Raw genomic sequence first — 27433 nt, 5'->3', positions numbered from 1 at the left:
ACTTGTTAAGGGTTGAGCCCTTGTCTCTCCCACAGTATCAGTAATCTGGACCTGAATTTAAAAGATTTCATATTGTATTAGTGTTATCTATACGAGTAAAACCAGCTACATTAAAATCCATTAAAAAGTAAGTAAGGTATTTTCAGGACACCTATAAAACTTTGTAAAATATTTATTTTAAAAAAGGTATTTTTAAGATAAATGCATAAAAACATTTTCAATGTGCAAGTAGATTTCTCACTCATTCACACAGATTTAAACACACATTTCATGATGACTGATTTTATAAATATGTTTTCGAGTCTTTGCTTATTCTTTTGTGATCAGTTACGATTTTGTTTTCCCTTTTCTTGCTGTTTTATATGAGAAAGTCCTCTTAGTGGTATGGATTAATACTCTGTTAATACTCTGTTCTCTCCATGACAGTCTGACCAACATAGACCCACTTTTAAAACCCATCATCTATCGGTCCGATGACAATAAACCTCTGGGAGTGAGGGCCAATATTACAGGCTAATCAGGTGTAGCCAGCGGATATCCAAGCCAGGACTTCCTTTTCTGTGCACCGGTCATTTCAGCTGATCTCTAAAAAACAGATATCTGCATATGAATGCAGATACATTTTTAAAAAAACTTATTATAAAGCCCGTTGTCAGACATGGCCGACTCTTTCCGCCTCTCCAAAAGGACTGTTTATCTGCCATTCATGCTTGATTGGTCAGTAGTATTTGGATTACAAATGGACTACAAACAGAAGGCATATACATATGCAGAATCTGTTTGTAGAGATTACCTTGGACCACAACACCACACTGAGAGAGAGATGAGTCAATGGCAGCCCTCAGCTCCACAAACTCAGCCATTACTCAACCTGCTTCGTACATCTTGTGGCAGCAATTCAAGCAGTTCGTCCTCCGCTATCAGTCCACTGAGATTCAGCAGGGGACAGTCCCCTATCTCCACAGGTAGAGACTCCAGACGGTTCCCTTTAATCTCCAGCCGGACCAGCTGGGCCAGGCTGGCCACTCTGGAGCTGAGAAACGATAGGCAGTTGTTTCCCAGAGCCAAGGTCTTTAGCCTTTTACAGGAGAACAGTTCCTCTGGCAGTGTTTCTAAAGAGTTGAAAGCAGCGGAGAAGAACTGGAGGCCCTGCAGGATGCCCACCTCAGGAGGGATTGAGGTGAGCAGGTTGTGGGAGAGATCGAGGTGCCTGAGTTTTGTGCAATAAAACAGCCGAGAGGGAAGCTTTCGTAGCTTGTTCCAGCTAACGTCCAGCGTCTCCAGGGTGTGCAGCTTACTGATATGATCAGGAATGTAAGTGATTTTGTTGTTCCACAGTTTTAGTGTCACTAAACGGCTGCAGTGCTGTAAGCTCAGTATCTCCTCCACAGTGGTGAGTTTGTTTTCCTTCAGGTCCAACTCCTGCAGGTTGTTCAGGCTGAAGACAGCACTTGGGATGCGCTCCAACTCGCAGCCCACTAACTCCAATGAGACAATGTTGGTTAGCTTCTTCAGGCTGCTAAAAGCCTGGAGTTTGACACCTTCATTACAGATGCACAACCGCTGCAGCTGCAAAGCAACATCCACTAGGCTAGGTGGGATCTTAGTAAGGTTGGAGCGGAGGACGAGGACTCTAAGAGCTCTAAGCTCTCGAAGGGACTCCAGAGTGGCACTCTTGGACACCTCGTTGGTTAAAGGACCGTTCAGATGCAACTCCTCCAGGCTATGTAGGGTGTACATCCACATAGGCACCTCTTCTGAACTTTCAAAATCTAAATACAAGACCTTTAAACGTGTCTTGAAATGGTTCAAGGCAGGCAGCTGGAGCTTTGCAGGACAGAAGATCAGTGATAACTCCTTAAGAGAGTCCAGCTTTGCCACACTAGCTGGGATGGTCACATTTTTCATTTGCTCCAGTTTGAGCGATTCCACTTCAGGTATCTCAAAGACTGTGTCAGGGAGCCCCTGCAACGATAACAGGGGGAGCTCCAACCGGTTCCTGGCATTCTTGACGAGGCGGGCACGCAGCTTTTTGGCAGTCCACTCGTAGTTGAGGTTGAGCTGGTGGAGACGACTCTCGCTGACCTCAGAGAGAAAGACAGCAAATCTTCTGGAGTAAAGAGAATCATATTGGTCCACAAGGTGCAGGAGGAACGCAAAGTCATTCTTCACGTCTGGTATATCGTTAATGCCCGTCTCCAATCGGACTTGCTCGAAGGAGTACTCCTTCAGAGGTCTATGGAACTGCCAGTAAAGTGTGTAGATACACAGAAGTCCAAACACTCCCACGAAGCAGATATAGCAGTAAGCGAGCTTGGAGAAAAGATGGGCTTTGTTGTGATTACAGCAATAGATATCAAAACCAGTCAGCTCAGGAGGAACATAACAGCGCACTACTATCTCAATGTTCGGTACTAGCACTGCAGTGTAGACAATAATCAGAAGGAACTTGAAGACTTTCAGTGATGTTTGTAGCACATACATGACATACAAGATGTCTGCTTCCTCTACATGAGTTCTGAACTTCTTCACCTTTTCAAACAGAGCTTTGGCCTGCTCTCCTTCTTTCTTATCTAAAACAGAGGGGGCCGACTGAGGCTCTGGAATTTTCTTCTCTGGATTAGACTTGACAGAGGAGGAGCGAAGAAGCCCTGTAGTCTCCTCCTCATCTGCTTTTCGGTCTGCTTGATCTTTTGCAACGGTGTTCCGTCTCCAGCTGACCAGTTTCTCTTCTCCTCTTTCCTCAGAAACCTCACTCAGGGCCCTCGTGGTCCAGGGTGAATCAAAGCACTTCCCAAGGATGGTAACAAAGAGGTCAATTTTCGAAGATGTCCCAGGGAACTTGAACCAGAAGCTGCTCGCCACCATGAAGATCAGAGTGTGGATCACAACGAGGTACGGGAAGTACTTTGCGTACCAGTGGACAAACTTCTCATAGCAGTAGTGGTTGACAAACACATACTGGTGGATGTCGAGGCCGTTCTTGCGTCCAGACACCTCTCGGATGATGGGCTTTGTGGGCAAGACCAGTGTGCGCTGGAACGTCTCGTTCTCCCCATAGGTCCTGATGTGGCTACAGTCAATTGCTTGAGGCGTTGGGCTGGTGAAGTGGCTTGGTAGGCAAGAAATCTTGTCTTGGGTGAGCTGTGGAAGATAGATGAATGAAATAACAAACTTGGCCAAAACTATCTGAATGAACAGTGATAACCTAGCCCTAGTCAAACTGTATCCTTTCAACATTTCAATGTACATCAAAACTGCTATTTACTATCAGGTGACAAATCAGAGACAAAATTTGAATAAATAAGATGAAAAAGAAAACAAATGCTAATGCCTTCATGGGAGCATGTCTATGTCTCCAGGGTCCTATGCTCCCATGGTTGTATGTTCCCAGGGTCCTATGTTATCAAGGCCCTAAGTTTCCAGGTTCCTCTGTTCTCAAGCTCCTGCGTTCCCAAGTTTAACATTCTGTTTTCACATACTTACCCTCCTGTTGTGTTCAGGTTATAAATGAACAAACCTGACCTTAAAGCTTTTTCTTATCTTAATCTGTTTGGAAATGGCAAAGTCTACTACTATTAATTTGCTAACCCTAAAATGTTTAATAATTATTATTCTCTCTTTTTTTCTTTTTGTTTGTGTCATTTCTCTCTTTAACTGGTTAATTAATTGGTTGACAAATGTTTATTTTAAATTTGAGCTGAACTATGTTTGGGAATTGTTTTCCATGCATAAAGAGTAACTATTGGGCGCCCCAGCAGCTCACTGGGTAAAGCACATACCAATAAGGCCAAGTCCAGTGCAGTTTCACAACTCTCAGAGTCATGATTATAGTCTTCTAACCTAACTCTAGCTGATACATATTAGGCAAATACAGAGCTGGGGAACATCTTTTTCAGATTCCCATTATGTGCTGCTGTATAAAGAGCTGGGGAACACAGGACCATGGCAATATAGGACCCTGGGAGAGCACATATGCAGAGCTGGGGAACATAGAACCCCTGGAAAATAGAAATAACCCCGTTTGGGGAGTTTCACTGAATGGTCCTGATCTCAACATAATGTATGAACCCAAAACATCATCAAAACACCAATGAGAGATTATGCTCTGAAAGAATGGTCGTCAATAGTGGCTTATTCTCACACTCACAATGTTGTTTTTTTCCTTTATAGGTCACCTGTCCATAATTTGTATCTTCTTACGCATTTGTAACAGAAAACTACATTTGTTGGGGACTATTTTTAGTGGCGGTTTAACACACATTTGCTGCTCTAGTGCGTATTTACAGCAGCAGGACAGTGTATATAGGATTGACTTACATTACCATTCCCATGTTCATTGTAATGAAGGAACATGATACCCAGTACAACACTGTGGCTTGCTGTTTTTAATATTTTTAGACAATAATGAAGGTCACAGATGAATACGTGATACTTTGGTTAATTTTTAATATGATCAATTTATTGCTAATTTTGGTCTTTTTATGGGATTTAGTGACAAACAGAAAACATTAAATTTCATTGGACTTTTAAGTAAAATTGAAAATATCTTGATTTTATCCATATCACCCACTCTTAGTAATAAGAGGAGATAATTCATTAAGACTACTTAAACTTTCTCTCATAAACACTAAATGTTTCTGTCTTTCAGTTTAGGTTTTATAACAAACCTCACTTAAACCTTATTTTAGTACAGTTAGTAGCAACAGTCAAACTTCTGATCCGGAAAAACTGCTGCCAGTCTGTCTGTCTCACTAACGTTGCACTAATTGGGAGAATGGATAAAGCAACACACAACTTTCTCACTCACATGTTCGTGAAACACATTAATATGTAGCTGAACTTATTTTTACATAGTTATTACCACTGATGAAATATTAATTCCTTTAGTTTCCTTCTGTGCTAATTTTAATATGACACAGAAATGATAATGAAGTGGTGAGAGACACATTAAGAAGCAAGTGAGTGATCTGAATCTGCAGTAAGTGGGTCAGGAGAGACAAGTTAATTCACTTACACTGCCTGTGTTTTTCCTGACTTGGAGGTCAGATAATGAAGGAATAAACAGAGAAGAGTGTGTGGGAACAAATAATTCCTCTGATATGCCACAGCAGATAGCCTACAAATGTATTACCCTCAACAGGCAGGTTAGATTAGATTAGTAATACTGATGTTTCTAAATCTGTGTAATCTTTTAAGGGTTTAAGAGCTCATGATCAAAAAGTGGCTGGTTTGTTGGTGCCTCACCTGCAAGGTGCACCCAAAGACTCCAATCATAAGCATAGCAACGCACAGGTACTCTGAGAAAACATCCCACCATGGTTTCAGCACCCGGTACTTTGAGTTCTGCTCTACGCCGAAGTTTCTGAATTCACCCACTGGGATCATCCTGGCTGCTGCTCCACACTGATGGAGGAAAAGACAGACTGTGAACACTCAGGCTAAAATTGGCTTTGAACACAGTGCAGTCTCCAGAGAACATCTTGACAAAGGTTTTAAAGTTATATGACACAAAAAGACACATGATGTACCAACACAGAATACACAGGACTATTTGGTTTCATCAAAAAGAGACTAGCCTCAGGTATCTATGGCCTTGAATGAGTGAATGAATGAGCGGTGTGCTCCTGTACTGTGGGCGGATTTAAAGTGGATAAACTAGTTTGACAACAATGACAGAAAGCAACTCCTTCAGGAAATGTTGGTTGAGGTCTTTTTCCTGTTGTTTGTTACTTTAGGTTTCCTGATAATTAGAAAATTATACCTTTAAAAAAAGATACCCAAACCCTGTTATTTTACCACTACAACCAAATGTGTTCCTTTGCTTATTGAAGTTTTGATAAAATGTGACATTTGTCACGGATAAACAAATAGCACTGACGAACCACTGCAGCAGAACATGCCAATTGGGATTTTAATCGTCATTTCAAAGTATTATTTATTTCAAATTTAAAAAAGTTTGAACATCTTATGGTGACAGAGACCGCCAACTGAAGACGTCATAGTTGCGAAATCAAATAAACCTCCAGTGTAAAATGTTCATAATTTGCTCTCCGCCAACTTCCATGTCTTCAAAAATAGTTTCAATTTGTTTATAAAGTCAGTTTAAACAGTGCCTAAAATAAAAAAAGAATAAAATCTGTCGTTTTCAGCTGTATCCGCGTAAATTTCACTCACCTGCGTCTGCAGACGATCCTCAAGTGTCCGGTGGGACTCCGGATACTTTTTTGATCGTTCAAGACGAGCGCACCGGTGTCAAGTTAGCACGTACATCACATCCGGACAAGACTTTCAAAATAAACCTCAACAAGCAGGTTCAACACTTCTCTAGTGCTAACTTTACAAACCACACAGTAAATTCCCACTCTAAGGCCTACTGTGCGAAATGAGGGCCTAAGTATATCAACATATATTTAATTACCAAATCTTTTCTTTAACTCTTTTGAAAACACAGTTTGAAACTTACAGTATCTGCTGTCTTTTTTTAAAAAAAATAATTCATTCTGTTTTAACTCCAAATTATTAGTGTGTGTGTGTGTGTGTGTGTGTGTGTGTGTGTGTGTGTGGCCTTTTTTTTTAGCTGTTTGTGGAAAGTTCAACTGAGCAAATTACAAGGGGATATTAGAATAGTTCTTTATGCATAGTCATCCAAAAGTATGGTTTCCCCTCACAATAGACCTAACATGAGACACATAAGACAGGAGCCTGTTACTGCAACACTACTGTAGGCCATAGTAGTTTTTTAAATCTCATGTAGCCACTGTAAGGTGTGTTACTGGTGAGACCTACTGAGGATATAATGGTTGGGTTGTGGGAATAACCTACTGAATTCAGGAATATAGATTCATAATATTAATTTACCTGTGCAAATTATTTAATGTAAAGTGTCCATTTGAAATATATTACAGGATGTTTTTCCCTATAGGGTACAGTCGCTACAACCTTTTTTTTTTTAACTACTACTAACCACTTCCTTTGTTGACGTCTGCTGTGGTCTTTCAGCGTTTGACAGGATTTTGTCTTGATCCTCATTTAAAACCACATAATCTGGAAGTTTTACTCTTGGATAATATAATAATGGTCTGTCTCATCCACCTGCCAGGTTTGGCAAGGAAATGAGATGTGTTGGCAGCAGTCATGGGTGGTCGATTTATGGCACAATTACCACAGGTTTATACTCAATGAAAGACAAAATAAAAGGCAAACATACTTTTGACTATTGGCATCTATAGTGAAACCTAGATTGGTAACAGTGATTTATTCATGTGATACACATTTATGATGTGATAACTGATGATGCAGTGAACAATAAGAGAGCTGTGGCACCCTCTGCTGGCCACTGCTACTTTGAAAACCTGCACAAACCTAAGTGAATGTTCCAAAATTCTTGACACAAACCACATTAGCTAGATGTGTCGCATCAAAACAAATATTCATGTGGTTAGGGGCAAAGACAGAAAAGAAAAATATGCCTAAAGATCAGAAAAAACAAATCATTACATGACTACAGTGGTACAATAAACATATATTTTACTTTACAATGTATTATTGTACAGGGTATTTTTGCTGGAAAAAAATGTACAAAGCAGACCTTAAATATCCTAATTTCCATTCCAACTACTGACAGAGAGGAAAAAAAGTCCCTTTCAAAGTGAAGCTTTTTTTTTGTCTTTTTTTACAAACATCCAAAATTAGCATGAACAGGCATTTCTACTTAGTTACAATGCATGCTAGTTATTCAAAAAACACAACACCAGAGTCCAATTCAGTAGAAAGCTGATGTCAGTTCAGAGGGAACAAGAAAACCAAAAGGATCCTGAACAAATAAATAAAAAACTGAGCTCTGAAATTCTGTACAAGACTTCATAGAATATCAATGTACAAAACATCACTTAAAAACCTTTGTAGCTTAAATTGCTGTTACAAATACACTTCTTTATGCAAGTTGTTGTCATCAGTGTACAATATCTGAACACTGATGCACAAACATGGTCACTGTTCTGTTTCTGAGGTCTGGCGGAAGTGAAAACCAAAAAGTCGACTGCAGGGGGGAGGTTCTCAACTGTGTCAGTACGTAGTGTTTTTATAAAAACACGTTCAGTGAGATGTTTGAATCCAGGTTTTTAAATGCTACAATATTCTGTGTCCACTAAACACAGTTGAAACTCGTTTTCCTCGTTCTCTTGGCACACCACACACCAAATACACTGGACCAGACTCTCTGACAAGAAGGAACACTCCATCATTTCCCAACATCGTCCCCAAATATTTCACATTTTATGAAACTACCAGTGGCTATTAGTGAAAGAACACATTTGTTACAATGCAGTTATTTTAAGGTCCTGCTTCTCTTGTACCAGCACTTGAATTCGAGACTTTGGGGCTCATGCAAGAAAAAGATTCAATCCTGAACTTATGTGTGAGTGATTTAAGAGAATTTATGGCAATAACCATTTTTTTAGGTCCCAGCAGAAATCAGGGGTGGTCCAGATCTGTCATATGAAACTCAAAGGTTCACAGTATCAGTGTGATTTGCATCATAGCTTTCCAAGTGACTAAGATCTTGTCTTTAAAGTTGTCTTTTCTTGAGGTTTTCACTGACATTTTTTGTGTTGACAAATTATACAATTCAACAGTTGCTCGCAGAGGACTCCAACAGCTGCATCGGGATATTTACGCAGTTTACAGATCAGGTGAACACCCGACAGTGTAACATCACCTTCTGTTTAATGGAATATAATCTCTCGTCTGAGTGTCATGCTACCCTGACCGCTGCTTCTCATTCTAGCCTACCTTTGAGTGTGTGTGTTTGTCCTATTCAGGTCCCCTAATACGACGCTGTTGCATTTGTTGTTTGTGTCTGATTTCCAACATCAGCACTTGAAACTCCACAGTGTTAGATTCTTTTCCTTGAACTCCCAGGGGATGATTTTGTGTATGAAAGAGACAGAGCTAAACAAGTAGCTTCAAATAGAAATTTTGAGTGTGCTGATTATGCTTATGTAGGAACCTCACAAATGCAGACCTACTCATGAACAGGTGGCATTCATCAGACTGAAATTTACAACAAATGTGTGCAGTTACAAGTTTTCTGACTCTGACTTGGAACTTGTGTAGATAAAAGTAAGAGAGATTTAGGATGAGGATCCAGAAAATGTTCTTGCATGAGGCCCATTCTCTATAAGCTTCATCTTGAGGCTGTCTGGGTTAACTTCACTAACTTCTACTCACCGCACAGTGACTGTCTGTGCCTTTCCGTCAAAGCACCTCAAGTCAATATACTGATGACAGTTAATGCCCACTGGCATCGTAATGGCACTTTGAACTCTAATGCCTATGCTGACGAATGCTACTTTTTTTGTTTTTTTCTTTTATATAATGGGATCATTTGAATTACTCTTTTTTTGTCTCTGCAGATTTCACTTTTGCTTGAAGCATAAAGAGCCCCTGATGACTCTTTGAGCCAGTAAATGGCCCTCTTTAGTATGCAGCCCTTTCCTCCCGTGGCTCAAACCTGGGAGATGATGGCCTGACTGAGGACTTCAAATACCAGATCTGAAAACACAGACGGACTGAGGTCTCTCAGAATTGGCGGAACAAAATTTAACACAAACAAATTAATCAACTTTCAGGTCTAGAAAAGTGGACTGTTGGATCTGGGGTCATACTTGATTTGGATAGTCCAAAGTGGACACTCCAGATTTTTTGTTTTGTCACCTTATAGATGACTATCAACATTGCACTTTTAAAATAAAGTGTTACCGATTAATATGTTGTTTTTTTTTGCTTTCACATCAAGTGTGATCTCTAGAACCAGCGAGGCAGCATGTGGTGTTTCAGCTCACCTCTGTCTCTAATCAGTTGTGAGGGTCTTTCTTTTGATTTGGGAAGACAGAGTGGAGTTTTGGGGTGCTCATCTGTGTGTATGTGTGTGTGTGTGTGTGTGTGTGTGTGTGTTTGTGTGTGTGACAGGGTTGAGCGATGAGCCTCATGCCCCTTTACCGAAGGGCCCGCCTTGCCGCTGATTGTGGTGAGAGCTAAAACCGGAGTTGGCTGACTGATAGGCCGGTGAGGCACTACCGCTCTCCCTCTCAGACTTCTGACACTGTGGCAATTCTTTCTGGCACGGCTCCATGGTAACGGCCACTCCCACGCCGCTCCGCCCTGACGTCATGTGCGTCACCTCCGACCAGGTGTCCTTCTCAGGGTCATAACACTCCACGCTGTCCAGGAAAGTGTTGCCATCATAACCTCCTGTAAACAGAACATTGACATTTTGTCCTGTGAATATAGTTTTGTCCGATGAAAGAGAACTCTACCATAACACTGTCCGACTCACAATGGACAGTTAAATAAAAAACAGCAGAACTGATGAAGCAGAATCAGAAATGGGGTTTTTTTTTATTTCACATGCCTTAATATAAAAACACACCTGTGAAGTGGATTCTTTCACATGTGAAACCAATTTCACATTTTTAAATAACATGTGTTTCACTTCACATGTCACATTAACCAAATTTTACATTTGAAAATGACATGTTTCTAACTATCAACTAACTAACTAACAACTAGATGTTAACTATTAACTTGTTGCCAAGTTTTCAAAACCTGAAGCCTATGTTACCCACAATGCAATTCAACTGATGCCAATTTGGTCAGAGATTAAGGTGTGTTATACTAGTAGTGGTTAATTTTTAATCTTTCTGTTGATTTGGGTGTGTTCCCAAATGACCTGAAGATGGCCAAGGTTATTACCCTTCACAAAAAAGGGAGCACTAGTGACCCAGGGAACTATAGGCCTGTCTCAATTTTGAGTGCAGGTTCAAAAATTTTTGAAAAGGAAGTCAGTGAGCAGCTCTCTGACTACCTGTGCAGGAACAACCTCTTATACATATTTCAGTCAGGTTTTCGAAAATCTTATTCCACTGACACCTGTTTACTTTACTTAACCGACCACTTAAGAAAAGAAGTTGATAATAAGAATCTGTGTGGTATGGTGCTACTGGACCTCCAAAAGGCATTTGATACTGTCAATCATTTCAGACTGATCAGTAAGCTTGAGGCCTTAGGTGTATCCAGCTCCTCCTGCTCTTGGTTTTTGTCTTACTTGTCTGAGTGTTATCAAAGAGTTTGTGTAAACGGTGTCTTTTCAGATGCTCTGCCTGTCGAGTGTGGTGTGCCTCAGGGCAGCATTCTGGGCCCTCTTTTGTTTTTGGTGTACATTAATGATATGAAGGATGCGTGTTCATGTGATTTATTTTTGTATGCCGATGACTCGGCACTCCTTGTCTCCCACAAGGAACAAGATTCCTTGGAGAGAATTCTGAGTGCTGAGCTGTCGAAGGTTAATTCATGGCTCATTGATAACATGTTGTCTTTGCACCTAGGCAAGACCGAGGCTATTCTTTTTGGCTCCAAACACAGATAGTAAGTAAGTCCTCGGTTGTCGGAGTAAGTCCTCGGTTGTCAAGGTCACACTAAATGGTGAGACGGTATCTGCTACCTCATCTGTCAAGTACCTCGGCTGTACTCTTGAAAGCAGTTTGGATGGTAACATTATGGCTTCCAAAGTTCTTGGCAAGGTCTCTGGACTCACTAAATTTTTAGCAAGAACCTCCAGATTTTAGCTAATTCTTTATTTTTAAGTCATTTTGATTTCGCCAGTACCTCTTGGTTTGAGAGTTTAACCAAACTTCTCAAAGGCAAGCTCCAGGCTGCCCAAAACAGGCTTATGAGGGTAATTTTAGGTCTGGGTCCCCGGTCACACATAGGTAGGAGCCATTTTAAAGAACTCAACTGGCTTCCAGTTGAAGCGAGAGTCACTTTATCTAGGCTGTGTATGGTACATAAGATCATTTATGGTGCTGTCCCTGCTTTTTTAATAAATTATTTTCAACATGTTAGGGAAGTACACAGTATCTCTACAAGAGCCAGTGTTGCTGATGTGCACTTGTATAAGTTTAACTCTCTTATCGGTAAGGGATCCTTTTCTTACATTGGGGCTTTTCAATGGAACGGCTTGGATTTGGCTATTAAACTAGCCTCTAATTTAAGACGGTTCAAATTTCTTGCAAAAGATTGGCTTTTGGAAAAGGTTCCTATGTGAATATTGCCTCAGCTATTGAAGATGTATTTGTCTCTAATATGATTGTTCCCTTCGTTTCTTTATTGTGACCATGGTTGCGTATGTTTTTGTATGGTTTTATTGATGGAGCTTTAACCGCCGCACATGTGGGTTGCCACCTTGTATGTATGAGGACCACAATGGAAATAAGTCCTGGACTTTATTGTGTTTTTATCCTCGATTGTGTTAGCCAACGTGCATGGGTAATATGTACTCTTGTGTTTTATGCAATCTAATAAAACCAAACCAAACCAAAATGTAGCCACGAGCTGCTAACTTCAAGCAGAGATGAGGAGAAGCTACAGAGGTCTGGTACACTCACTTGATTTTAATTTCATACCAACAGATTATTTCTAATTTAAACATGAAATCTTAAAAATTAAACTGAAAACAAAAGTGTCTGGATAACAATGTCCTCATTAATATAAGAACAAGTGGCTAAAGTTAGTTGGACTGAAAATCAGTTAGCTGGGCACCACCCCAAAGTCCAAAGCAACTGTTGCTGATTCATAAGACTAAGAGGAGCCATATGTCACTGGCTCTGATTGTAAATGAAATAAAACAGGTATGACAGCTAGAGTGTAATTTATACACTACTTAAGTTTGGGGCTTTTACTCTCAATAGTTGCACTACTACTCACCCAATACATAGATGCGTCCATGTAATGCAGTGACTCCCAGAGCACTGCGTCGGTGCCTCATGGAGGCAGCAAAGCTCCACGCATCAGTTTCCACATCGTAGCGCTCCACTGTGTTCAGCTGGTTGGTGCCATCGTATCCGCCCATCACAAAGATTTGATTCCCCAGAGCACACACACCTGGAAAGGGGTCAGTGGTTAGTTTGTTCAAGTGTTGTATTAGTTAATCTAGAGAAGTGCAAACTGTAGAAAATCCCACTTGCATCGGCCAAAGTTCACTAGTAATGAGTTATGTATTTGACAAAGTTTAAAATAAGTGAATTTCTGCATTGCTTCATTCATGCAGTGACCATTTACACAGATACACTGGAGGATGTCACTCATACATGTATCAGTATCTTTGTGCTGCCATTAGGGTCCAAAAACAGCACTTTGACACAATTATATCCATCACAGACAAGATGACACTGTCAAAAATCTAAATCACACATCCACATATTTTAACACCAACTCATACATGCAATTGAGAATACATAAAGGCTCATTCTTAGCACCCCTAGAGATAATGCTTATATGATGACGGTAGGATGGGCTTTTTTTCAATTATTTCAGCTATTTTTTCTCAATTGTGACTCTGTTGAAGATGATTTTTACTTGATATTGTGGGCATAATAAAATCAATACAACTTAATTTCTTCCTGGATGGTTTTTAGACCTATTAATCAGTTTTGTGGTATGACATAGGGTACAACATGCAGCAAAGCCTTCAGTCAAACCAGTGACACTGGTTATGACACATGCCATATAACCGCACTCATCTACCAGGGCTCCCTTTCTGTCTAATTTAAATCCCTCTTTTGATCTCAGTATCAGAAATCAGATGGCCTGTTGAAGCAAATGGAAAACCTCAAAACACAGATGCCAACTTGCAAGGCCAAATAGGAATAGCATAACTATGCAAGGTGACAAGTTTTTCGTCCTGCAGCAGCTTTCTATCTCTTTCTTACCAGCTCCAGAGCGCACAGTGTTCATGGGGGCCATGGTCTTCCACTCGTCCCTCTCAGGGTTGTAGCACTCACAGGAACTGAGTCGGTTGGCCCCGTCAAACCCCCCCACAGCGTAAAGCAGCCGGTTGATGACCGCAACACCCACACCGATACGCCGTGTCAACATGGGGGCTACCAGCTGCCACTGGTCCCTTTCTGGATCATACCTGCAGAAGAGGAACAGCACATATTGATTTGTTTTATTGTCACTACTTCCTGTTTTTTTAAGATTCATTTCCCGATTTGGAAACCCACGTTCTCTATGCCTATCTGTGTTACTGCCGGCCCGGTGAGAGCTGCAGACAGAATTGCCAACTGCTGCTGAAAGAATGTGGTCGTGTGGTCTGAGCTATCGGCTCAAGATGAATTGAGCATATACTGGAAGCATTCACACCTATACTTATTAACACCAGGTGTAAACAGGGCCTTTGTTGCACAGATCCATTTTCAGCATCTGCAGTCTGTGATTCTACTGCATTGCCAAGTCACTTCTTTCTGCTGAGTCACTGCATGAGCATTCAGACAGGTTAGGCACGTTCCTTTTTCTTAGTCAGTGTGGTGTGCCTGGTTAATATTTTTCATTTGACATTGCTCTCTGTCTACATCAGAGATAGGTAAATCTTCAACCGTGAATTAAGACTGTAATTCTCTGTATTATAGATAACCTATCAGGTTGAGGATTGTGCCACAGGTTCCTGTCTGGCTTTGAGTCATTCCTTCACAGCAGGACAAATGCATTTAACACTTGTTGGTGGGACGTGTTGATGGACTTGGTGCTAAACATTCTCCAGCCTTTTATTGCTCATTAAAATTTATGTTGTTGCTGGCTCACTGTCCAGCCCAGCTGTCGAGAAGAAACTGAACATACAAAAATTAAATTTTCCAGTTGTAAAGTCAGTTAACTCAAGGTTTTCGTTTGAGTAAAGTAAGTAAGACAAGTATATGGCAGCTTAAGAGTTGGAACATACAGGCTGTGGGTGAGAAACTTCACTATTCTTTTTTTAGCTGTCACATCAATTGCTCTTTAGTTTTCTACCACAAAAATGTCAAATAAAGCTTCCTCATTGAAGCTTTGTGTGAACTATAAATATATTTAAGGAAGTAAAACAAAACTGATAACGTTCCAGGAAGTTAACTGATTCCTGCTCTTGGGCACTCATTGACAAAATACAGCAAACAGTCTCGAGCATACGCCTGTATTACGAATGTCATCTGCTGAACAAATCCTGTAGCTTATTTATTACTAAATCAATAGAACTTGCCAAACCATAGAAACACAGACAGATTGAAAGTCAAATGATCTAAATTATGTGGGCTTTTAATAACACAGCACACCTGCAGCACACTGACAGTAGTTGTACCTGTTGCGGAGTGGTAGGCAGCCTGTTGCAACAGCTCTACTTTTAAGGATAAAGCTGGTGTTACATATTTTTATTATCATCAACAATAAATCAGGCTATGGCTACACTGACAATACTTGCTAGCAAAATAAATTCAGCATTCACCTTGGTTTCTTCAGGAGGACTGCTGAAAAATAGTGTTGCGCGTTGTGCTAAACAAGACCTATTATGCTAATTTTCAGATTCATATTTGTATTTAAGGTTTCTACTTAGAACACGTTTACATGCTTTAATGATAAACAAAACACTATCTATCTTCCTCATACTGCTTATGCTGGAACATCTGTATTCACCCTCTGAGAAGGATCCATTTAGTGCCTGTCTCTTTAAGTCCCCCTTTTAAGAAAGCCCTGATTGGTTAGCCTTTCCGGGTCTTCCCTACCTTAGCATCTCTGCACTGTCATTGTGGCTGGGGAATGTCTATAACAGAGAATAGCAGCTGAATCTATTGTGAAAATTAACTAATAAAAGCTTCTAAATACAAATGGACATGTTCCAAAAGAAATGGGATCTGAACTCAAGGAGAAATGTACAACGTCTGCAATAAAGATTGCATGTTTCTCTGACATTAGCATGTAGCTTCATGTAGCAGGGTAGGCTACGTAATGTTAACACTTACAGTAATGTGCCTGGAGATGTACATATAAAGAAATCTGGCACACTATGACCTCATACTGTGGCCAGAGTAAAGTAAAACAGTTGGAAACAGAGTGTTCCCCTTTAAAATTTCCCAACCAGCCAGTGTCAGCCTGCCAACTGGTGACTTATTCCCACACGCACACATGTGGGTGCGTGTTTGTGTGTAGACACCCCATTTATATTTTACTTGCCTGATCAAACAACTATGGCACTCACTTGTTCTTTGGAGGAAGACCATTAAATTAGTAAAATGAAATGATAAAAATCACCACCTACCCCCATAAAGACAAAACTGCAGATGTACTCAGCCAATCACCGATATATTCGTCCAATTTCCCCACCTTACTAATCACAATAAAATATATAAAATAACACCATTAACATACGATTAAAACATGAAAAATTACCTTTCAACACTATTGTGATGAATGCACCCATGTGATCCACCAACTGCATATATCATGCCATCGATGACACCAACTCCAATCCGGTTCCTGGGTACGCTCATCGGTGCACATGGCAGCCAGCAGTTGTTCATTGGATTGTAGCAGTCCAATGCATTTGAGTCCATGTTGCCATCAGGTGCATTGTTTCTTCCACCAACAGCGTAGAAAAGCCCACTGATCACACAAGCTGCGAGGCCACTGCGAGGTACCTGCAGGTCAGCCAGCCGAAGCCATGCTCCTGTACAGGGGTTATACGCTTCCAGGTAGCTGAGAGACTGACGAAAATAACCCCCTGCTGTGTAGATGAGCTGTGGCACCTTGGGCGTTCGGCAAGAAATCACTTTGGTGGGTTTGTGGAGGGTGAGGTCCTGGAAGATCTGGGCCAGGTAGTCTTTGCACTGGGGGTCCCAGTCCAGAGACTGGAGCTGGGCCTGCAGGAAGTTGGGGGTGAGGGAATGGCAGCGGACAGCCTGGAGTAACGCCTGGACATACGGCCGCCGGTTCTCCCGGTCGTAGCGCACCCAGGCCACACATGCCTGGAAGACTTCAGACTCACAGCGCACATTGAGCTCATCACGACTGATGAGGGTGACCAGCTGGCAATGGGACAAGTTGAAGAACTCTTCCTGGGTCGCCACCTAGGGACATGAGTAGGGATTAAAACTCTGACTTTCATAATGCAAGCCGTCTAATTGATTAAATATAAAATTAATCGAATTTACACACAAGTGTCTATTAGTCATTAAAATTGTAGATGGTAAAACCGTGTTGAGGAAAGCGGATTAATTTAAGCGTGCGACTCAGGAATATTTTCATCATTGATTAATCTGACAACTGTCAGTTGTCAATCTGTCAGTAAACTGTGACTGACGATGGTTTAAAACAAATCCAGGCTTCTGCCCGTGTGTGACACTTTGGTCAAATGTCAAGATTATTTGGGAGACAATACAGTGAGAAGATAAGGCTTATTTAGACTAGCACACAGCCTGAACACTCAGGAAATCTGGATTCCTCCTATGAGAGTAATAGTATATTTATTTTAAACCAAATTCGTAGAGGCATGTATGTGATTAAACATAAGACTATTTGTTTTTTTTATGTGGAGTAAAACAAATTGCTTTAGAAAAAAACTGTTTTGTTTCTATTTCCTTTAACTTTTTTGTAAAGTCGATGACAAGACCTCGATTTATTCATTTGTAAAGAAAAGCCTAAAACTTACGAAAGACTGAGCCACTGATAGATATTACATAATACATCTGCCACTGCCCTGTTTCTGATCAACTTATCAGTGATATCAAGTGTGCTTTCATTCCTTTTTTGCTGCACAGGTAAATCCGCATACTACTCTGAATCATAGCTTGCATTCTTGACAATCGTCACACAAGGGCACGGGCCAGCAGGTACGAAGCGGAAAAGTCAACCACCGGAAACCACAGTGGAACGAGTGAAACAGCGTTTAGTCACAACACAAGACTCTTTCCACACAAACTTGAGTGAGTAGAACTGACAGCTCAGTTTCTTTTTCCAATCATGAGCTGTGCAGACACATTTATGCCATGTCACTGTTTTAGTAGTTAAAATATGACATTCTAAATTACAATAACAACAATTTCCCCTGACTGGGTCCCTTGTGGTAAGTTATGCTCCCTCATTTCCTGTCTGTATCTACATTGTCAAGTATCAAATAAAACAAAAAAATACCAAACCCAGCTGAAGCTTTACCTGGCTGAAGTTCATGTAGATGTACTCGCGGGCCTTCTGGTGGAGCTCCGTGCAACCGATCTGCTCTGCGAAGTTGGCAATGCCGATGGCGTTGCTGGGGTCGAGCTGCTGGACGAGGAAATCACAGCAGGCCTTGACCACGCTGTCTATCTGGTACATGACAGCTCCGTTCATCACGTGAATCACACACTTCTCCCCCACCGAGATGCTGGCTGTGTAGGCAAACTCTATCAGTCGGTCCATAACCTGAGTGAGTGAGAAAGGAACATACAAAGGAAGAACAGGGGAAAAGGTTGAGGTAGAGAAGAGGGAGAAGGACCAGGGTGAAGAGGGATAGTGTCATGTGAGAGGGATGGGATGAGGCAGAACAGGGCAAAGAAGAGAAGGAGGAAAAATCAGGCTCTGATGCTATTTATAATCAGTTCCTATTTTTCCAGACAGATTGGCATCTCATAGGCTAACAAGAGTTAGATACCGTGTTCATTTGTGTGCCTCAGCTTTGTAAACATCCAGGGTAAGTAAAAGGTCAAACTAAGTGTACTCAGCCAACTTTTTCATTGTGTATACATTAAGCCAACCTTGAGGGAAGAATTTCATGTAGAGTTAGGCAGACATCAATTTTGGTGATCAGTTTTTTTCCCCCATATTTGAAACATTATCTGTCTATGTACATAATTGCATGTAACTGTTAACTCATTCTGATTATTATACTGAGGTATAACCAGTAACAAAAGAGAGGCTGCTTTCAAAGCAATCAGAAACCTCTTGCGCACACCAAACCACTGTGAGAATTCAAATGATTTGGGAAATTACGACATTTCCCACAAAACTCCCTTCTGTTGTAAGAATAATATGGCAAGAGGCTGAAGCCTTTAAATACGCACTGGTTTATGCAACAAGAACAGTGGCCCTATTCCTGTTTAGCACTGTAAAAAAATGGTGTTGTGCTGTAAAGTAGTAAAGTAGATGTTGTGCCAATACAACTTAGGGTCAAAGAAATAACAATGCAATTGTGTAATCTTTTTATGATCATTATTCTGATGTCTCAGTTATATTTTCTGTTGAATCAAACAAAGCAAAGATTAGCATAAAGAAAAGATGACACCCAACTCACCCTGGGATGGATCCCCTCGATGGGCACCAACTCCATACCACACTCCTTCAGGCCGTTGGTGAACATGGCCCTGAAGACCGGTGACGAGGAGGCCAACACCACCTTGTGAGCCACAAAGTCCACCGCCTCCAGGTCTTTGTAGCGCACTCGCAGCGTGACGTCGCACAGCTGACGCTCCAGACGCAGTTCGTTCATAATGGCGAAGGCGGCCGCTGTGTGGCTCTCTAGCGTGTAGCTGAAGACCCGGTGGCCGTTGCGCGTGGATGGAGTCACCAGCGCTTTGCATTCTGTCAGACACTCTGTCATTTCCTATCCTGTCTCCTCCTCCTCGGTCTCTTCCTCAAGAACAGTGGGCAGTGTTATGGGGCATCCTTGCACCATGCACAGGGGTGGGTGAAATATGACTTTGAACCAACACTTGGGTTATCCAAAAGCCCCAGGCTCTCCTTGACACCCGATTTCTGTTTGTGTGGAAGAGTTCACGTTTAAGTCTGATTTACGTGGACATGAGGATTTCCTTGCTCTGTTCAGTACTTGAGTCCAGTCATACTGCTCATTATGGCATTATTAGAGACCTCTATGTGAGCTGCCAGTCCTGGCTGATTGTACTTTTACATGTTGCAGTTCCGACATGATCAAAATGAGTTCAGGATTCTTCTGGCTTTGTCCGAGGAATTCAACTTTTCAGAACAGAGTGAGAAAATATCAGGTACAGAATGTTTTTATGACAGTGTAAACTGAACAAGTGCGAGACTCAAAAGACTTTGAGACTTTCAGATGTTTGTGTTTTTCTTGCCTCTCTTCAGGGATCTACAGAAACTTGTCAATCAGTCCTGACAAATAAAACTATCTGTCTCTTTTCTGTCTGTCTCTGGAGTTTGTCACCTAATGTATTTAGTCTGGGTAAAATTTCTCCAACACAGTAGCTCCTCAGATATCCCAAACGTAAAAAATGAACATATCTGAACATTAATCTAAATTCTTGAGAGATTAACCACTGGTGCAGGTCAGTCTTGCATACTGATTACTCCAGAGAGGGGAAAAAAGGAGTCAGATTTACGGCTTCATTTTAAGAGGTAATAATTAAATCTCCCTTCAGAGGGCTACACTTGCGCTGAGAGCTGCAGAGACAGATACTGTAGATGAGGCAGTAGAAGGCTTGTTGACTTTGAAAAGGGAAAATAAAAACAGGGTCAAGTGCCAAAAGTGTCATAAGGGTAACTTGGGGAGGTGTTCGGTGGCTTTCTCCAGAGACAGTTTCCTCGAGGTTACCCAGCTATGGAATCTGTTTGCACCGCTGTGTTTACCAGGAAGCTTTTGGCTCAGCTGACAACTGAGAGGAAAGAGAGGAAGAGAGACAGTGAGGTTGTATGTATATATAGTCAGTAGTCACATTCTTTGAAACAATTTATAACACACACTTAATAAATCGTGCCACTGTTTAAATCCGTGAGCACATCAATGCACGCATCGGCTAAGTGCTGAAAAATACATTGTCTTGGGGTGTCTACAGGTATAAACAAGACCTTTTTAATATCACTTTGAAAGAAAACTTCCATCTAAACACACTGCGTGTTCTAAATGCGTAGAGGTGGCGAAAATACAGGCATTGAGGCATACAGGGCTCATATTTTTGGTGAAGTGTCGACTGAACGCTTCAGTTTGCAACTTATGAACTTCAACATGAGCGCTGTTGCTCTCACAACAGTTAACAACTTTTTATGGAACACAAGGATTTATAGCACCCTGCATGCTGATGCAACACCAGCAAGACAACGCAGATATCGGCATTGCTGAAGCCAGTTCATATGGATATTTGAAAGTTACAAAAAAATCTCACATTTTAATGAAAATTGTTCCCCACAGGTTTGAAAAACAGAAGTCCAACTGTCAGCCACATCGGTAACAAGTTTTAAAACGACACATCCAGTTGAAGCATTGGACCAGTCTTGGTAAATATCTGTGAATACCACAGGATTTTATTTTAATTACAATCAGTTTTTGGGACTGTGGACTTAACTCAAAATTTCAGTTGTCAACCATGAACATGAACTACTTCATTTAAATCTGTGCGAACCAAACTCTGAGCGAGCTCTTGTGAAGTACAAACATGCACAACACTGTACGAGTGTTATGTTTAAGTCTGTTCTACCACTGACTAGTGTTTCCCTCCTGTTAAAATGCAGTGAGGTGAGTAAAAAACATTCAAGACCCATCCAATCTGAATTTAAGACAATGTGATACATTTTAAGATCATTTATGAGTATGTGTGTATTTAAGACATTTTCAGACTTTTTAAGTCATCCTCTATCAACTTGCACAACAAAAGTTTATCTACACAAAGAGGATTATCAAGCCTCTCACACCCTAGTTGTTTTCTTCCTGGAGCAGTTCAGAAAAGTCAAGGTTTCTTCCTTCTCATGATGAGTGTGCTACTTTAAGTCACCATAGCTCATTTTAATAGTTCCTTTTATCTTTGTTTATAGGTGTCCGCGATAAGAAGATTCAACCGCAGCTTCACAGCCTTGTCAACATATGAACCGAAGACTAAATTTATAAACATTGCACTACTTAAGAGTCTTCCAATTTTAGCAAAAAGGGACAAGTATGTAACAATGTAAGCAAGCGTGCAAAGAATAATGGGGGAGAAACATCCATTTTTCAGTGACGATGGGAGTGACTTAAATTAGGCTTGAATTTAGCTGGCCAGCATGGCGGAGTGTTTTCACTCTGTCCTGTGACCAATCCAGCTGGATGTTGGAACAGAGGGAGCAGTTTGTGCACCGGCCAACAAAATCAAAGCACACTCTTACTGATTCTTACCAACAGCAGACACGCGCTAGCATTTCACACACACATGTGACAATTTGGCAAAAAATATCTTTTGATCAGAATCAAGAGCTTTTACTTGAGAGGTCTGGAGAAACCCACTGCAGTGGATGATAACACAACAGGAGATAGCTATGCAGACTTGTTTGGAAATAAATACTTCTTTTGGTAATATGTGAGCTAAGGTCCATGAAGAACACTTGCTGTGTTGGACACCATTGAAATGACCAAAAGGGATGCTGCCAAAATAATTCCTCTCTTTTCTGACAATCTAACTTCTTTCCTGAACATGAACTGCCTTTAGCAGTGACATACAGTACAAAGAGCAGTCAGCAGTGGCTAATTGTCCGTCTGGTTTTCTCTGATTCTCTGAAGAGTCAGAGTTACTCAGCAACAATGCCGCTGTGCGTGTTCAGAGTTATATAACAAAGCACCCATAAATTGTGCACACAGACAATCATTACCTAAAGTGGTGATAAGAGGGCGCAGTGCACGGAAGGCCCTGCTGCTTCCAGCTCTGCAAGTAGGTTATTGTGTCCTGCTCTTTAAACAGTTAAGATGACGCAAACAAAATATTTTTTCATTTCATCCACAGATGGTGGTGACTTGTCAGCAGCCATCATGGAGCTTGTCATAAAGGCAGTCAGCCAGCAGTAATGTGAAACACACTGCCATTCCGACTTACTGCTGTGCTTTTCTCTCTGCAGGTTTCTGGGTGAAATAGTTTCACTGGAGAACATGTTGCTCAACAGGCAGACAGAAACGGCTCACTGACAAACAGACTCCAAGTCTATGTTTGTGCCTGATGCATATCTCTGACCATTCATGCAATTAAAATATACAGTAGCATTCTCAGGTATGACACTGAAGGCTGATTCCCTTTAGATACAAGAGCAGAGGTTCCCTCTTTTATGCAAAGCTGAACAAACAATCACTGCAGCACAGTTTGCTCCAACTGGACCAAAGAGAAGATATTTGTTATTGAATACAACTCGGTTACAGCTGAAACAACCAGTTGATTTATTGTCCGACAGAAAATTAGTTTGTTTTGATGATCGATTCATTGTTTAAAAGGTCCAGTCTGTAGGATTTAGGGGGATATTTTGGCAGAAATAAAATGAAATGAAATAAGAATTTTTTTCTTCAGTGTTTTCATTGCCTTAAAATGAGCCGTAGCAAAGAGCGGACAAACCAAACACTAGCTCTAAATAAGGCTATTTTCGTTTTCACATAGGCCACTACAGTTAGCAGCCCCTCCACGATGAGCCAAGCGTAGGAACAACACTGATTACTAATGTGAAACTGCTTTATTCTGTGTTTTTTTTTTTTTATATTTAAATGGTCTGTTTGTTTTGGAGAGGAAGAGACCTCTGCAGATAGTTTGGCTCCTGCTAAAAACCCAGTGAACGTCTGGATCTTTAGTCATAAGAAAAAAAGGTGAGCACACACACGCAAGTGAAGGGATAGCGGCCCGTTTGTGACAAGCTGAACAGCTTCGGGGAAACACTGATTTGTAATGTGAAACTGTTTTATTCAGTGTTTTTACTACCTGGTCTGTTTCTTTTGGAGAGGAAGGGACTTCTGTGGATAATTCAGCTATCAGTAAACCGCGCCTGAACAATGAACACCAAAGGAATTCTGACCATGGGTTCACACTTGGCACATGGGAGAAATCTCAGCTGGTTGCAACCCTCAATCCTCATCGCTAGATGCTATTAAATCCTGCACACTGTTCCTTTAAATAATTTTCAAGTAAACATTTCCAAAATTCTCTGGTTTCAGCTTCCCAAATATATGGATTTACTTTTAGTTTTGACTTATATCAGGTTCAACGTTAATGTGTTCTTTCACTTTACCCAGTTGGGCAACTGAGTCAGAGATATGTCTGAAGTAAATTGTCCCTATTCATATTTTATCTATTGGCAGTTATCTAATAACAACAAAGACTAAAGTTAATTATCATGTAGTACTGTGCATGTGCACATCTTAACAGAGATAAGAAGGGAGCAAGATGCCTCACTGTTGAACTACTTCCATCATCAGCTCCAGGTAAAATGATGTGCTTAATTATATTTTACCACTTGCCCCATTAAGTTGCTGGGTTTACTAGCCCAGCATGACATTTTACTTGCCCTGGGCAATTGGGTAATCGTTATTGTTGAGTCCTGTACGTGCTCTTAAGTGTTCTTTCTTTGAAATTCGGGTACCATTTTTTGGACAAAATAAGCCCTTTGGGCTCTGTGAATTTGTAAATTCTGACATTTCAAAATGAAGCAACTGAAAAAATGTCCATCACAATTTCCTAAAGTCCAAAGTGACATTTTCAAATGTCTTTTCTGACCAACAGTCCAAAGGGGAAAAAAACAACAAAGATATTGAGTTTGCAATAATATATACTGATACAAAACAGAGAGAAGTGGCATATACCATCACAATTGAGAAGCTGGAAAGAAACTGAATAACTTGACTTAACATGACATCAAAGATCATTTGATATAGTTTTCATTTGATGTCCTTTCATCCATCAACTAATCCAGTAATTGACTAGTGTTTCAAGGAATCACAGCTCTGTGTCTGATACACATTTAGATTAAATGTATTAAGTGGTAAAATCAGTGGGTGTATGGCAACTTATGATCAAACATACACCTCACATAAATAAATACTCTCATAGTGTTGAGGGATGTTAGATAGTAGTAATAGTGTCATCTATTAATAGTATATTACCAGTAGATTGAATAATTTCTCAATAGCCTACTTTGGGATTCTCTGTGACACCTTCAAGGACCCCTGGTAGACCCCCAGTTTGATAACTACAGTTCAGGCCTGCAATCCTTGGCTGCCATTCAGCATGGCTTGCACAATAACTCGAGTGTTTCACATTTCAAAGTTACATGTAAAGTGAGAGTAACAAATAAACACGGGTGTTCAACGTGTTTCACTTGCATTTTTGGCAAGGAGCTCTCCTGAGTGACTCATCCTGAACTCTTCACCGAGCAAACAGTGGAACTGGCCGTACCAAAACATGACCCAGAAGAGCAGCCAGTCCTTACATAAACCCAAAAGGAATTAGATTTCCGCGCCATCCCTCTAACATTAAGAGCCTTCACACAAAGCACCGTTTCCCCCAATGATCATTTCTGCGCTTGTTTTCATCAAATATAACCCAGAGCGCTGGCATGCACCGAAATAAGGGCAACACAGGTGAAGAAGAACCGACCAAATCCTCTGTTTGGATCCCGACGAACAGTGAACTCAATGTATAGATGACAAACAGCCGGAGACACCACGAATAACAAGTTAAACGTTTCGGAAACAGAGCTGACAGCAAAATAGGCTCCTAATAATAGACAGCAGCGTAACGGCTGTGAGCCGCGAGCACAAAAATGCTAACAAAGCGCTATGGAAACACAGTGCTACGGCTAGCTTTCACATCTACCATCATTACAGTTCGTATTAATCATTAGTGATGGCTTAAATTTGTCATAAAAGAAACTCACGTAGTCTAGTTCAATTCCTCCATCGCGGTCTGCCGAGCTGTGCGCCACATAGGAAGGAGGGGGGCAAAGCTGTAACTCACCGTGACTAAGCATTGTACCGGCCTCCCCTCGCTTTCACAATAAGAGCCCGCCTCCACAGAGCTGAACCCGCCTCCGTTGACGAGTAATGGAAGTGAAATGCGTCCCGAGGGAGGGGGCTTTTATTGAGAAGGACTCCTCAGAGTGAAGGAACAGCGAGGCAGGATGCCAAAAACTGTAGCTTCAACCAACGTCAATCAAATCTGTTACAAATAATACAATGTTATCACCGCTCTGGCCTCATGTGTCAACTATATGGAAAGAAATAGCTCTCAATAGCACCACGCATTGTGCCAAGTTGAAAACAATATTGCGTTATGTTGAGTAAGACTAGGAAAACACGTAAGCGAATTTAGCACACCTCAAACTCAAGCAGCCTGTCTAAAATGTGAAATTCAAACAGTAAATTACTAAAACGCTATTGTTTAATAGCGGTAAAAAGGCACAATGACGCTCAATTAACAAGGCTCTAATGACCCCCAATTAGACTACCTTATAACCCAATTTGCCCCCTTATCTCTACATGTAGCTCACCTTCCTTGTCAAGTCCCCTTCCCCCATCCATGTTTATGAGCGGCTCCTAGCAGCTTGACAGAAATATGCTCCAGGCAGGTGCTGACACACCAGTAAGTTTTCCCCTCTCTTGCAAAAATACGTAATTCAGGTCAATACAGTACACAGCATACTTTATTCTAGCAAATATCCACAAGGTGGCACCAAAAAGCCAGCTGTGAAACTGCAGTCACTAAGACCCACTTTATGTTACTGCCTCTCAACACATTACATGTTCACAGATTTAGTCATGTGAAAGTGAGCTGCCAATACTTGCATTGTAGAAAAAATATTCAAGCTTTGTTGAGCCTCATAGCCTCAATTCTCAGCTGATTAAACCAAATAAGTCATGCTGAGATTGAATCTCTGCTCCCTCAGGGTCAGTGAAATTGATGATGAAGCATCAACAGACATGAAAATTCCCTGTTACGATATGACAAGCCTTGAATCAGCATTCACCCTAGCTGAGCAATGACTCTGCCCTCACTCTCTGTGTAATTCCAGTCAGAGAAATTAGGTGGGGTTAGCCTTGGGGCACTGCATGGACACTCCTAGACAAGCATTGTGTCGTCTGTCTGCTCCCCATGCATCTGAGGTTAAAGCTACACTCCTTACCTACACATGTTACCACTTCACAAAGCTCTGCAGGCACAGGGAACAGTACAGCATATATCTATACATCTGTAATACAAGCCTGTAGCTGGGACTGTCCTTGGCATTTGCCACAGATGACTTATGTCTTCTACCTGTCCAGTTTGTTGTATGATTCCAGCAGCAGGAAGGAAGCTGGGAGGGGGCAGCAAAGATTCCCTGACTTGCTGACCTCTGTCAGCAGGCACAGTGCTGGTGAATACCGCCAACATATGGAGGAACACCTGCACCCATACAAATCATATCAAAGGTATCCCAGTGCTGTGTGATACATGTTATCCTAGGTAAATATGTCTTCAGGTCAGTGTGGGTGAAATCAGAAGTGAAACAACTATAGGCCTATAGTTTGTCAGGTTGACTGTTTGGTCTCCGTAGTCTTTGCTTTGCAAGAATGAATGCCCTAGAGCTGCTTTGCGCATAGTAAGAGGTGTGAAAAGTTAACACATGTATGTCCCTAAATAGATTACTGCACAAACACTGTTTAAACAAGCAAAAAATAATTGCCCCGTCATATCGCACTCATGTTCAGAGTCAGATCTACAGTATTCATGTTTTAGATTTGTTTGTGCAGTGGCAATACTCCAGCAATTGTGCTTGCAGAATTACAAACCTGATCAAGAACTTTATTTCACATTTGTCAGTTTTTTGAATCTGTGGCATTTATAATAATCACACCACAAAGCAGTGTTTTTAA

At 41.1% G+C, this 27433-nt stretch overlaps 2 protein-coding genes across 3 annotated transcripts; both read right to left on the bottom strand.

Annotated features, from left to right (window-relative positions):
* Nucleotides 1–156: 156 nt before the first annotated feature.
* si:zfos-323e3.4 (volume-regulated anion channel subunit LRRC8C) lies at nt 157–6236 on the bottom strand. The gene is made up of 3 exons (XM_049572393.1): nt 6178–6236; nt 5248–5406; nt 157–3144 (listed from the first exon to the last, which is right to left on the bottom strand). The coding sequence occupies exons 2-3, from the start codon at nt 5386–5388 to the stop codon at nt 856–858; spliced, it is 2430 nt and encodes an 809-aa protein (XP_049428350.1). The 5' UTR covers nt 5389–5406; nt 6178–6236; the 3' UTR covers nt 157–855.
* Nucleotides 6237–7513: 1277 nt separating this feature from the next.
* On the bottom strand, nt 7514–26166 carry keap1b (kelch-like ECH-associated protein 1b). Of its 2 annotated transcripts, none has more exons than XM_049569462.1 (7): nt 26071–26166; nt 19130–20462; nt 18016–18261; nt 16255–16931; nt 13770–13975; nt 12766–12942; nt 7514–10254 (listed from the first exon to the last, which is right to left on the bottom strand). In XM_049569462.1, the coding sequence occupies exons 2-7, from the start codon at nt 19433–19435 to the stop codon at nt 9989–9991; spliced, it is 1878 nt and encodes a 625-aa protein (XP_049425419.1). In that variant the 5' UTR covers nt 19436–20462; nt 26071–26166; the 3' UTR covers nt 7514–9988. The 2 variants fall into 2 exon arrangements, with proteins under 2 accessions (XP_049425419.1, XP_049425409.1); XM_049569452.1 differs by lacking the exon at nt 26071–26166 and adding an exon at nt 25459–25588.
* Between the last annotated feature and the right edge of the window lie 1267 nt (nt 26167–27433).

This window comes from Epinephelus fuscoguttatus, linkage group LG3, assembly GCF_011397635.1.
Source record: "Epinephelus fuscoguttatus linkage group LG3, E.fuscoguttatus.final_Chr_v1".
Lineage (NCBI taxonomy): Eukaryota > Metazoa > Chordata > Actinopteri > Perciformes > Serranidae > Epinephelus > Epinephelus fuscoguttatus.
The sequence above is the reverse complement of the archived record's forward strand: the minus strand, read 5'-3'. Positions and strand labels throughout refer to the sequence as shown.

What these genes read in the sequence shown, in the direction of transcription:
- keap1b (XM_049569462.1), bottom strand. Translation starts at nt 19,435, where the DNA reads ATGACAGAGTGTCTGACAGAATGCAAAGCGCTGGTGACTCCATCCACG. An exon ending in TCTACATGAACTTCAGCCAG is followed by an intron (nt 16,932 to 18,015) that starts GTAAAGCTTCAG and finishes TCATGTCCCTAG; the next exon opens with GTGGCGACCCAGGAAGAGTT. An exon ending in CATCACAATAGTGTTGAAAG is followed by an intron (nt 13,976 to 16,254) that starts GTAATTTTTCAT and finishes CCTCTTCTGCAG; the next exon opens with GTATGATCCAGAAAGGGACC.
- si:zfos-323e3.4 (XM_049572393.1), bottom strand. Translation starts at nt 5,388, where the DNA reads ATGATCCCAGTGGGTGAATTCAGAAACTTCGGCGTAGAGCAGAACTCA. An exon ending in TCTTTGGGTGCACCTTGCAG is followed by an intron (nt 3,145 to 5,247) that starts GTGAGGCACCAA and finishes TATCTTCCACAG; the next exon opens with CTCACCCAAGACAAGATTTC.